This window comes from Eleginops maclovinus, chromosome 8 (assembly GCF_036324505.1).
Source record: "Eleginops maclovinus isolate JMC-PN-2008 ecotype Puerto Natales chromosome 8, JC_Emac_rtc_rv5, whole genome shotgun sequence".
Taxonomy (NCBI): domain Eukaryota; kingdom Metazoa; phylum Chordata; class Actinopteri; order Perciformes; family Eleginopidae; genus Eleginops; species Eleginops maclovinus.
This window is the reverse complement of record NC_086356.1, coordinates 13,126,710-13,139,322: the sequence shown is the minus strand read 5'-3', so window position 1 is coordinate 13,139,322 and position 12,613 is coordinate 13,126,710. Positions and strand designations below refer to the sequence as shown.

The window sequence follows — 12,613 nt, the reverse complement described above, 5'->3', positions numbered from 1 at the left end:
AGGATACAAATGCTTTATTAGCTTTGAGAGAATAATTTTATTTTGATGAGAGAAAGATTTGTGTTTTCGAGATCAGTAAAGTATGCAAATGCCAGAGAATATGCACCAGTAGATGGCAGCATCAGCCATAGATCCATACACAAAGCTTTCAGGACATGCATGATGCCGAGCATTTGTGTAAATTAGCCTCATGTGTCTCAGGGATACAGATGGCACTCAATCTGTGTCTCTTGTGTTGTCTTGCACAAAGGACAAAAAGATGGGGAAAACAAGAAAAGGGAGTGTTTTTGTGACACTAGGAAGCCATAAGTTCAATTTTTTTAGTACATCCTTGGTCTAAAATGTAAAGTGCGTATATTATTTTTCTCCATTTTTAACTCAATGATCATTTAGAAAGATGCAGTTTTAAAATAAAAAGGCTATTCAAACAAGAAAACCACTCAATTAATAAAAAATCCTTGGTATATTTCATATTCTACCAAAATGAAACTGGGAAAGACCTTCATCAGGGCATTCATTTGTGCCCCCAGCATTGACATACTCATTAAAAAGTAAGTTTCTGTAGGTCAAGATGTATTGAATGGCCACAATTAAAGGACATGTATGGCCTTACCGGCTCTTTTATCCTTAACTTACACATCACATTAAAGAGGAGTGTCAAAATATATCCTCATATACTGGATGTTAGGACTCTAATCCTTCCTCCAGGATGAGACGAGAACAGAAAACAGAGCAGGGAGCCAATGATGAAAGTCTGAAAATGTAATTTCACTGTGCTTCCTCTGCCAAGGTTCCCTGCAGTTATTTAACATATATCCCCTCAGTCGAACAATCTCCTAGCCACGCTTTGATGATAAAGGCAGCAACCTGCTAAGTGTAAGCATTAAAATGTATCACTTAGATTAATACATCCCTTTGAACATGAGCCATTGTCGGAAAAAGGAAAAGTACAAGAAATGGAAATGAAAGGGATTATTGAACACTTCATTCTCCGTGAGGACGAAGAGATTTAGCACCAATGGTGAGATACAAAGAGAGAAAAAAAAATGTGAAGTACACACTAAAAAAGGAACTATGGGTTAAATCAGTGCCACAATCGGTGCCGGCTGAAGTTCAGGAGGAGCAACAGGGTAAAGGGCATCAGCTGTGAGTTAGGCGATAGTAAAATAAGAAAGGAAATATGCAGCTGGCTAGCAAAGGCACATTATGAAAAAAGACGAAGCGGAAATCAAAAAAGGAAATGCCCTAAGGTTGTTATCTGCAAGTACAACACACAGAATATCAGTAATGAAACATAGATGGACATGAAAAAACGATGGGAAACATTCTTTTGTTTTGTGTTTTGTGTTTTGCTGTTTGCGATTTTTAATTCATGATTTATCTGGGTTTATACATGTCCGCAAATTCCTTGTGCACAAGCTGCCAGTGAAGAATAGAGACAGAAAACATTTAAGAATGAATGGAAAAATAATGTGAAAGAATAAATGATAAATGAAAAAAAACTCACATGAATTTCCAAAACCACTCTTTTCCTTTGCTTCAGAGGACTTCTGATAAAAGGAACCTTGAAGAGATTGTGGGTGGGAGAGAGAGTAGGGAAGGTAGGGGAGGGTGAATGGAGAGGGAATGATGAAAATCAAATTTAAGCCAACAGAAAAACAAACTCAACAAATGAGACAGCAACAAACTCATGAGTAGGAGTTATGACACTGGGAAGCGATCTTTCTTGATTTGGCCCCTCCTCTCCAGATCTGTGTATAGAGTATGGAGATGGATGAGATGAGCAGGGGGGGAACATGCAGGTTCTGTGAGGAAGTGGCATGATCCATCAACTGGGCTTAGTGCCTCAGCAGCAGCAGCAGCAGCAGGACTGATCCTGGCAGGTGAGGGGATGGAGGGGCTGATAAACTGTGGGCTCGAATAGAGCCAATAGAACCAACAGCCTTGTATATGTCGCTGGAAGGTGGATGGAGAGGTCGGTGCATGGGACAAAAGGAACGATTATGTTAGGAATGCAGGAAAGGGAAAAATCAACGAGACAGATAGATTTTTTGGGTGCCACCTGGGCTTTTGGTTGGCTTTTTTGTGGTATTTGTTTCGCAAGGCAGTGTAGAGTGGCAGCCGGGGTTAGTGCAGTAGTGCACATAATATTCAGTCTCACAGGGACATCCATAAACAACTATACAAACAATGAAGTCCTTATTGGAGAGGGAGAGAGCCACCAGCAGACAAGTGGACCGACGGGAAAATCAATGGCTTGATAGATGGGGCTGGTGTGTTCATGCAATCAGGCAACGGGTAGGCCGGGCCGGAGCAGGGGGAGGTGACTGTCAGGGTCAGTCTAACTGATGGCCCATTTGAACCCATCCTCTAGAGTTTCTATTCATTCTTCAGACTACAGTATAGCCTGAGAAAAGCATGCTTCGGTGGGTGGGCTCCAAGGGGAAACCTCAAAGTCCCAGGGAGACAAAGATTATTCCTTACTGACAACATAGTGCTGGAGAGGAAGGGGGGGTCATGGTACAGGAAATCACTGTCTGTGTTTCAGCCATTACTTACTCCAATGTGGCAGGCTTCCAACCTCAGAGGAGGATACTGTCGTCTGGCAAAGATGATGTCATTGTTAGAATAGCTAAGGTTCGCTTTTTGTCCTTCTACTTGTTGGTGGAGAATCTACATTTTCTGAAATCAATGATTATGCACCAAAGATATTTACATTTAATTAAAACATCCAGTATATTGTTAATAACCTCATGTTCCTGAATGGCTGAAGCGATCCTCCGGGTAATGATTTCCCAGTGGCTGGTGTTTGATAGAAATAAAGCATTTGCCCTTGCTGAAGTACAGGCTCCCCCTCCCTACATCAATATGTCAAGAAAAAGTCATGTCTGACTGCAGCGTTACCCTAGACCTGGAGAACAACATTGGGAATCAACGAAGGTACACCACAGGGGGGAGTACAAAACAGAGATGGAGACAGGTCAGCCTCAGTGAACTGTGAAAACTATACCCCTGTGTTAGAGTTTGGGAGAGGCAGAGTGCAACTTCTATGGATCAATTTGTAGACATGTAACTTTGTTAACTCCAAACCCCAAACTCTCCGGCAGTCTAAATGTGATAAACAAGCAGCAAAGTTAATTATAACACAACTCTCTCCATTTTGACTCGGGTCAGTTGTGTTTTTTGCAGCGTTGGAGGCTCAGCATCAGGAATTCTATTTCCACCTTTGGTTGTATCAAATTCCTTTGCCAGATTTCTGCGATGGATTGCAATTGAAATGATTTAAATAAATTCAAACAACAGAAAATAAGATCAAGCTGCAATGGAATCCACAGACACGTGTTTGCTGGGATCCCAGCCCTGCACTGGAGGGAGCAGATCAGCGGTCTGAGGTGAGTTCAGATTGCATGCAACCTCCATTCCCAATCATATTTGCCATAATGTGAGCTTTTAGATAATGGGCCGTTCTCCTAAATGCTAGTGGAAATGGTCATTAGCATTGACATAAGTGGCTTCACCCTCTTAGCTTCCAAAAAAATCAATTCCTGGGATGATCCTAAATCTATATCATTATGGCCTTATATTCTTTGCAAAATAGCCATCAATCTACCAAGAACTAATGCTTCTAAAGCAGGGTAGTGTAGGTTGAACATATGTTGTGCCGCAGAGAGAAGCAAAATAAGATGAATAACACAAATAGCAGGGCGTTATTTTTCAGATTGCTCCCTGAAGTTTCTATACACTATAGACATATGAGCCTGGCTATAAAATTCCTCTGATGCGGATGTTAAATTAAATCACTGAGTTTCCCGTCAGTCCTTCATACATACGGCAAACAGTATTCATTTACTTTGAACAGAGACATACAGATCCATCGAAAGAAGCATATTGAACGACAATATAATGTAATCCGTAACCTATAATGTCGATGCCGTATTGCAGGTAGAGGTTTAATACCCTATAGTGCAGCGAAATCTCAGATCAGATGCAAACAGTACCGGCCAGCTGTATCAAATTTTAGATATCCATAAGCCTCTGTTATATTATAGTGTCACATTCACCATCTGTAGTAGATTATACACATGACGGAGGCATCTGTGACACTGAGTGGCTCTAACACCTTCAGAGATGTTTATAGGGGAAGATCTTTATTAAAATAGACACAGAGTTTAACTAAGTTACTGCGCAGTATCTCCAGCTATTTTCTTCCCATCATGTTTCTCGGAGTTCAAGGTATCAGACAGGTTACCCTGTAGCTTTACAACACACGGTAAACACACACGTGCGCATCAGAGAAAATGCATGATGACTCAAAGCCGTGAATGTTTTATAATGGAGAGGCAGCTGGATTGTTGGCTCGACTAAACTGCACGACTGTTTTTAACTTGCTGGCAAAAGGACAAGCAGAAAACAATTTGCTGCCTGCAGAAAAATATCTGGCTGAACCACAAACTGACATCAGCCTTTTCTGTTTGCAACAGAACAGGAAAAGCAATTAAAGAATTGTTGTTTATGAGAAATAAATGTATTTGCATCCTTGAGTCCTTTTTTTCACTTTAAAAACACTGTAAGACTAGATTATAATGTACAATAGTGGCTTACTTTCCAACACATGTATTTGCCATTTCAGGAAAAGGAAGTCTACACTCATGTTCCCTCTCACCTTACCTGAGGAATAAGCACTTTTTAAATGAAGGTAATAATCAAAGCAGCCTGGTAAATGTTATCCCCTTATGCAATTACAATATAATCACTTTTTATTATTTTAAAAACAACTCCCAAATGCTTAGCCTTGGACAAGAATAATTACTTAAAGCACTTCCCCATGTGGCCAATTCTTTTTTTTTAAAACATATACTTAATTTGCAGCAGAGAGAAAAGATGTGCCAGGGTTTCTGCTTTAATGTCACTTTGATCCAACATCTTTTGTGTGTTAAGAACAGGCAAATAAGGAGATGGAGTGCAGAAGACAGGGAGAAAGGCATTTTAGCATGTCTTATTGTTTATGTATGAGTGAATTGAAACAGAGGGAGTGAGAGACAGGGTGAGAGTGTAATGCGGGGGAGTGAAACACAGCGTGCCGGGTGAAACTCATGGTCAAAGGGTGAAGAAATGTCTCTGGCTGGCAGGTCAGAGAGAGTAGCAGAGGATTTGTCGGGTACTCACTCTGCATGCACATCCCATCGGTGCAGTTCTTGGACTGGAGCACCATGCCCTCACAGTCCTTCCCCCCGTTTTTGGGTGCTGGAGCGCCGCATTCTCTCCTCCTCCAGTGGGTGCACTCTGTCCCACAGGTGGACCACTTACTCCACTCTGTCCATAGGCCATCCACTACCACACAACAGACAGGACAGACAGGGGGGAGGGGGGGGACGATGAGAAGATGAAGAGAAACGAGTGCATGTGTGGGTGAGTGAATACGTGATTGAGACAGCGAGAGATATGTGGGAGAGAGACAAACACGTAAGGGTGGAGGCACATACAGAGCGAAAAATGCAAACAGAGTTGTATCATATTTAACGTTTTTTTTTCTTCGTTTTTCTGCACCTATACCCTTTCCTCCCACTACTAAGTGGGTGTATTGCAATTTGACGCCATACCTGGACAGAGAGGATTGCATGCCAGCTTCTGGATGCCTTGCCCTTCACAGATGGCGCCGCCGTTGAGCGGGGCTGGGTTGGTACAGCTGCGTGTGCGTTTCTGGTAACCCCGGCCACAGCGGCTGTTACACACTGACCACTCTGTCCATGTAGACCATCCACCATTCACTGGAAAACATAGAAATAAAACATGTTAAAACGCTACTTGTTCCCACATCGTTCTTAAATTTAAGTTACATTTTAAAAAAGAATTTAAAAGTTGGAAAAAAAGGACACAAAACCAATAACATGCATAAATAAATAAAATACATTGTTTTTTAGAGACAAAATCAGGAATGCTTAGTAAAAAGCACTGAGGGACAAACAATTGCATGGCCCACTGTAAAAGGTAAACAGTATACAGAGCTGTTGTGTATTTGACCCTGATATCTTAGGCTGTTACTTTGCCACGCAGTCAGACAGTAAATTCTGGTCAGATAGCGACATTTTCCATTCACTGATTCCTCCTAATGCCTCCCTTCCCTCTCTCATCCATCTCTGTCAGCGACTAAATCCAGTGCAGAGTGACACCAGGGCTTATGGCTGAGAACAAGTCTGTGGCATTTGAGATGGTGGAACTGGGCCCCTTGGAGCCTCCAACTTTCAAATGTGACATGCTTATGAGTGAAGCCCAAAATATTGGACTCTAGAGGAACACTGCCAAAGCCCCACATTTCTGTACTGTCTGCTCTCTTTCCTCCGTGGATTATGGATCTATCTCCTCTCTCCCTCTTTTTCTCCTTGGCTGCCAGCTTGCGCTCCTGTTTCCAGTGTCCTTGTAGTAGGTTTGAGCTGGAAACCACTGGGCTAAAAACAGATTGCCTGTCTTTCTCACTTTTTCATCGGTAAAATCAGATACAACTCTGCCTTATCCTTAGGGTTTCTCATGCTGCTTTATCGATGTAGAGATGTACTTTCATATACAGCACAACTGTGCATAAAGAACAAGTACCCCATTGTTGTTGTTTTTTTAAAAGCAGACAGAACTTACAGACACAGTGGCTGGTTGTACTCTTAAGGATGAGCAGACTTCAAAGCAGTCTTTCGCCACTTAGTCCTAACAGAAACCGTAAGTGACAGAAAAGCCTTGCACAGACAGCGACCCTTGTCCCTGAAATCGGGTTTCTTGGATTTACAATTTGTGTTTGTACAACGCCCTTACATTGATCCCCACCAGCCACATTGTTCTCAATGTTCATGAGACAGCGGCGAAAAGCAATGAGAAAATTATAGATCTGAAACTTAACCCTGGTGAATGTATCAGTTTCAAGCATCTGTTCACTCTTGTGTCTCATGTGTGTACTGATTCACATGCAACACCGCTTCACTCTTTACTATGCACTGCCTCCAGCCAGCATTAAAGTTCCACGCTGCACAATAACAGTCATGTTAGCTGATGTTAGGGAAACAGAGGGTGAGTCTGTGTGAAACCACAGTGGGGGTCCCTTTAAGTATGGCTCAGCCACATCAGCACCTCGCTTACAGATCAGAAAATGACTAATCTTCCATCCCTTGCACACCTTCCGGCAGAAACAAAATGAGAAAATGTTACATGCCGCGGGAGAAAGAGGGATTTGCTTTATGCAGAGTGAATTTAAAAGTTGCATTTGAGTTGAGGTGCCTTTTTATAGTTATTCAACATTTTTCCTGTGCAGTAGTGTCTGACTTTACTAATCCCTAAGGAAGAAGAGTGTTTTTTTTAATCTCATTGACTGGTCTTCTATGTTAAGTTAGTAGTTCATACCATAGACGATAACTGTGGCAGTGGTGCTGCGTCTCTTGGCCACGATGTTCTTAGCAACACAAGTGTAGTTGGCAGTATCAGAAAGGCGGGCCTGTTTGATGATCAGGTTGTGGTCGATAGTGATGTAGAAGTTTCGGTCATCTGCAGGATCAATAACTTCCTCGTTCTTTAACCACTCCACCTAAGAATAAAAAGAGAGCAGAACATGAAAAAAGAGAAAAGACAGACAACTCAAGTATTTTAAACAGTAGATGTAATATGACATGTTGACCTCATTAAAAAAAATCCCAGCAAAGTGTTTAAACAGCTATGATTTCCTTGTCTCCGCTTAAACTATCAAGTAGCAGTGAGTGCCAGGATTAGAGCATTTATGTCTCTGAGTTCCTGCTACAAAAAGTCAATGGCTATCATGTTCTTTTTATTCCCCTCTAGAACAAAACACCACAGAAGCAGCAGCCTTACTAGACAGTCCAATTCCTGGAACTGAGAGGTTCTTTGACCTTTTCTTATGAACTTCATTTCTCTAATGATACAAATATCGAACTCCAGGCGCTATCACAGAACAAGGAGCCTTTATTTTTGCTGTAAATTACAACCGTTTTTTTCTCTTCAAAAGGTGTAAAGGTTTAGAAGGTTTGGAAAAGAATAACAGTGCTGTGTCACATTGCAGCCACACACATATTTGCTGGTTCTCTGGTTTTCTTCAAAGGAGCTGTCCAGTGGTGGGAAGTTCTGGCAAAACGCTAGCTTCCTGTGTATTGTGATATCCCATGAGGAGCAGGGCCTGATAAGAGATAAGACCCTAAGGAGCAGTACAGGCAAAGATAAGTAGGAATGTTTATAAAGGGTCTTTCTCATGGAAGATAAAGTATCTCAAAATAAAGTGGGACAATGAGCTGAAATAAGGCCTGCCGAGACAAAGCGGTGTGCAGGCTCACTGTTAGATAAAAAAACACAGAAACAGCATGTAGTGGAGTCGAGATGTAAAACATATTGGGCATATTGTAAGACCAGCATTGTCAGAACTTTCTCAAAGGGAGAGATGGGCTGATTTTGACATGCACTGAGTTACATGCATCACCAGCTCCACAGTATCTGTGTTTGTTTGAGATGACAAATATCAAAGACACCATCAGAGTCACACATCAGCTGCCTGCTCTCTGATCCAGTGGGAAAACATTGGAGAAGCTGAGAAGAAACTATTTTTAATACCACACAATTATTTCATACCTATATTTTCTGACGTTTCTACAATTGAACGCATATAATAACACTAACATAGAGCAGTTCATTAAACACCTATTCCCAGGACAAACTGACATCTTAACCCACACTGGATTTAAACTCAATATCAGGTGACCTATACAGTAAACCTATGTAAGCACCGCGGTGTATATTCTCTGCAGATTTGGTGCTTATGATTGGTTTTCCTCCATACACATGTATTAGCTGATGTAATCTCATGGAGCCGGAAAAGATGGGATTCACGGAAAACATCCACTAGCTTAAATTAAACCTCGCACTCACCATGCAATAAAGCAGCATGAGCTCGGATGTATGCATTACATCTGTCACTCACTCAGAGACCGTTATTAGACATCATCTTTATTCCTCAACATGATGCAACAGCATTATGTGCAACTCTTACAGAAAAAGACCAGGTGTTTCTATTGGCGCTAATTTATTTAAATGTACAACTATATGATTAAATTAGCTTTATTACCAAAAAGTCAATAACAATTGCTGTATGATAGGTGACCAAAGGTACAAACCAACTATGTTTATAATTGTATGATTGTCATACATTCTGTGAGTTTTTAATATGTTTTGTTATTTTATGGAAGTAATATGTAACGTTTCTGCATTTAATGACTAAACCTATGATACGCATTGGGTTAAATTGTGTATTTACATTATTGTAAATGTTTCAAATCCTTTTCTTTTTTACATCGAAAGCTCCCATAATTTGACTTTCTATTCAGTTTTGATGCACCTCCTTACAAAACCCTCTTGAGATCTTAAACTTTTTTTCTTTTTTGCAATGAAAGATTTCATTCTTCAGACATCCTTATTTACCAAACTTTATCTTAAAGCGAGCAGCCCCTCTGTCTTGTGTCCACTAGGGAAAGAGATGTTTATCTGCTTCATTATGTGTTTAATCTCAGAGCATTTTTGTAATGGTTACTCCAGGACTTAATAGCAAAGCCTCTCCATATATCAAAGCTGTATATAATTAGGCATTGCATTATTTTGCTATTATGTTGGCTTCTGTTTTTATTGTAGTGCGACAAATGTGCCTTGACATGTGCTAAAGTGGCAGTCAGACATCTGTCATGACTTTCAGGAGAGGAGCCCTATTAGATTTAGTAACACTGAGCTGTAGCTTCAGGTGGCATTTTCTCCCTGGGGTCTGAACACTGAAAATATCTTTCAGAAAGATCCTCCCTTAATAAACTGTATTTTATTCATTCACACATTACATTACACATAAGGTAAATAACAGAGCAATACAGTATGTTTCAGTAATCACTGTGATCAAAGCAATTATTCACAATTACACCTCCATTTTTTCAGATTACAGGAAGGCTATAGCAATTATAGTCAATGCAACGTAATCATGGTATAAGGGTTATTGAGGTTTGTGTGTTATTCAGTGAAAGAATTTCCCTATTCATATGAAATATTGAATACATTATACAAATTGGATGGATGGATAGATGGATAGATGGCTGGATGGCTGGATGGATGGATGGATGGATAGATAACAAAGATTTGACAGTGATCCCATTTTGTCATTTAGTGTCTTTTGTTCCCTATGTCAAGATGAAAAGTGGGGGAGCGCAATTCTAATAAAACTAAAAAAGATGAGGGAAACAAGACTAACAATGGGTTTTGTTGACATCATTAATATTTGATTATTGAGAGCTCTTTTCAGCGTGTGCGGAGCAAAGGGCATTACTAAGTCAAAGGTATTTTCTGTGAAAAGAGATTGACAGCTGATACAAAGAGGTGGTTATCCAATTTTTCACCAATCATAGAGGCAGCCTCTCCAAACGTGCTGCGTTCAGATGTCAAGAGCACTTTTATATGAGAAGGTAATTAAAAATTGAACAAAAGAGCTTTTCAGCGCAGACGGAAGGGTGGGAGGAAGACGGAGTGACGAGGGATAGGAAGTGGTACAAACTCATGTCAGAAGGGGGAATGTGTGTGTGAGAGAGCAAAAGTGAGCAACAGTTCACCCATCATTTATTCTGTACCGACTATAATTAGGACTCATTAATAAAACCAGAGATGAAAAGGTAAGCCAATATCTACACCACACTGAAAAGATTTCAAATGATGAAAATTTTGCAGAAGACTACATCTCATGGCATTCGTCCAACTTCCTCTCATGCCAACAGGCTCAAACATGCACACACAGACACAAACTTGCACACAAATGCAAATACACACACACAGATACTCGCAGCTCGTTAGTGTCTGATTGGCAATGAAACATCCGGAGAGGTAATTGGCACATTTCTTGTCATTAACCAAGGGAAATTGCCACATGTCAGCTGTCATAAAGAGAGGGAGTCTTACTGTGTGGAGGGAGACAGCCAAGTAAAAGAGAAAGACAGTAAGAGAAAACTTAAACCTAGAGAGAAAGTCAGATAAAAAGCCAGACAGGTAGGCACAAAACTGAATAGAGCAGATTGAGTAGTGAGAAGGAAAGCAGGTGTACTATCAGTAGGATGACGGTCACTAGTGTGCCAAAACAAATATGATACATCATCACGAGGAGGCGAGAAGAAACACCCCAGAATAAAGACGGGAGTGGAGAAAATCGTTACAAAGAAAGGTTTTGAAGAGGTAAACAACATTGAATTTTTGGGAAAGGTTAAAGACTTAATTGAGAGGTAAACAAAGAAGAAAGACATCCGACTGAAAGCAGGCTGCTTTATCATCTGGAGCTCTGGAGGAATCACACCATCGGATGGTATTTAATAATAAACATTAAAAAAAGGGATCTATCTAAGGTGCTCTATAATGTGACAGTTTCTTAAATGGGATGCACTTGATTTAGAAAGAAGAGTCATTCACATTTAGTCTTCAGCTTCTCTGAGGGAGCCTATATGATGGTCCACATCCTCATCCAAGTGACGGATTATGACGCACATCCACTAGCAAACATGGCAGGCTGCAGACCGGGCTGTAACCATCCAGTGGACAGGTTTCTGTGCACTGCCAGGGTGTGCCAGCACAACACCAATTACCCCAATATACAGAACGCACTGTATACAATCCACTCACTTGTTAAGAACCAGTGCAAGGCATAACCATTCATTACTCATCGCTGTTGTCAGAAATAGATGGTACAGCAGAGTGTGGGGGTGGAGAGGGGTGTGAAAAGCATGTTCCACAGAAATGCATGAGACTCCTCTACAGAGAAGTCATTATGAGCTGTACTGCTCCTCCGCATGAAGTCTAACTATCCAAGCAATGTAATTTATTCATTTGCCTTTTTTCACAGGATATATCCGCCGCAGGCTTGAATGACACACCTGGAGAGGGAGCCACAAAAGGTTACAAACTGATTATTCAATCATTCACTACGAGACAACAAGCCATATGCTCGGCATCTGCCTGCATGACAATAATGGAAATGTGAGCTGTATAAATATTAAGAAGCTGAAACGCACAATCAAGGTGTGATATCTCGAGGTGTGATGGAGAAGACTGTTTGTGTCTATGCCTGCCTGTAATTCTTGCTTGCATCTTTGGCTGTGTGTGTGTTTGTGAGGGTGGATGTGGAGGCGGTGAAATGGGTTGGGGGTTGGGCGTAGACGGTGAGATTAGGTAACAGGAGTGGAGTTGGAGTGGTTGAGGTGTCCATGCAGAGGATGGATCGCTGAGACTTGAGCCAGGAGTAATGACACCCTCCAGCTCAGTCCTGCCTAGAGCTCTCCACAGTCTGCTGAAGGAGAAGAGTCATTTCTTAAACTAGCTCTAAAGACAGCCAGACACCTCACAGCTGCAACCTGTACCTCGCATCTTCTCTTGCACGTGCCTCTTAAAATATGATTCCTAGAATGACTCACTGCCTACAGCGCAAGTGACATAAAGTTGGGGGAGTTTATGTTTTTACCACTCTCTTTGTCTCCTCCTTTTTGGAGGCATTCAAAGTTTTTGTTTAATCTTTGGTATATAATTCATCCTTGGTCCACAAAACAGTTGATTATATTTAGAT

General features: G+C 41.1%; 1 protein-coding gene across 2 annotated transcripts in view; it reads right to left on the bottom strand.

Moving 5' to 3' along the window:
- unc5cb (unc-5 netrin receptor Cb) overlaps window positions 1–12,613 on the bottom strand; it is a 104,380-nt gene that overhangs the window by 14,270 nt on the left and 77,497 nt on the right. The window contains exons 5-8 of one of the 2 annotated variants that reach the window (XM_063890326.1): window positions 7,384–7,564; window positions 5,601–5,768; window positions 5,167–5,331; window positions 1,508–1,564 (exon numbers count right to left, since the gene is read on the bottom strand). In XM_063890326.1, the coding sequence (XP_063746396.1) occupies window positions 1,508–1,564; window positions 5,167–5,331; window positions 5,601–5,768; window positions 7,384–7,564 (571 nt within the window). The remainder of the gene's footprint in view (window positions 1–1,507; window positions 1,565–5,166; window positions 5,332–5,600; window positions 5,769–7,383; window positions 7,565–12,613) is intronic. The other variant, XM_063890327.1, reaches the window with a different exon arrangement.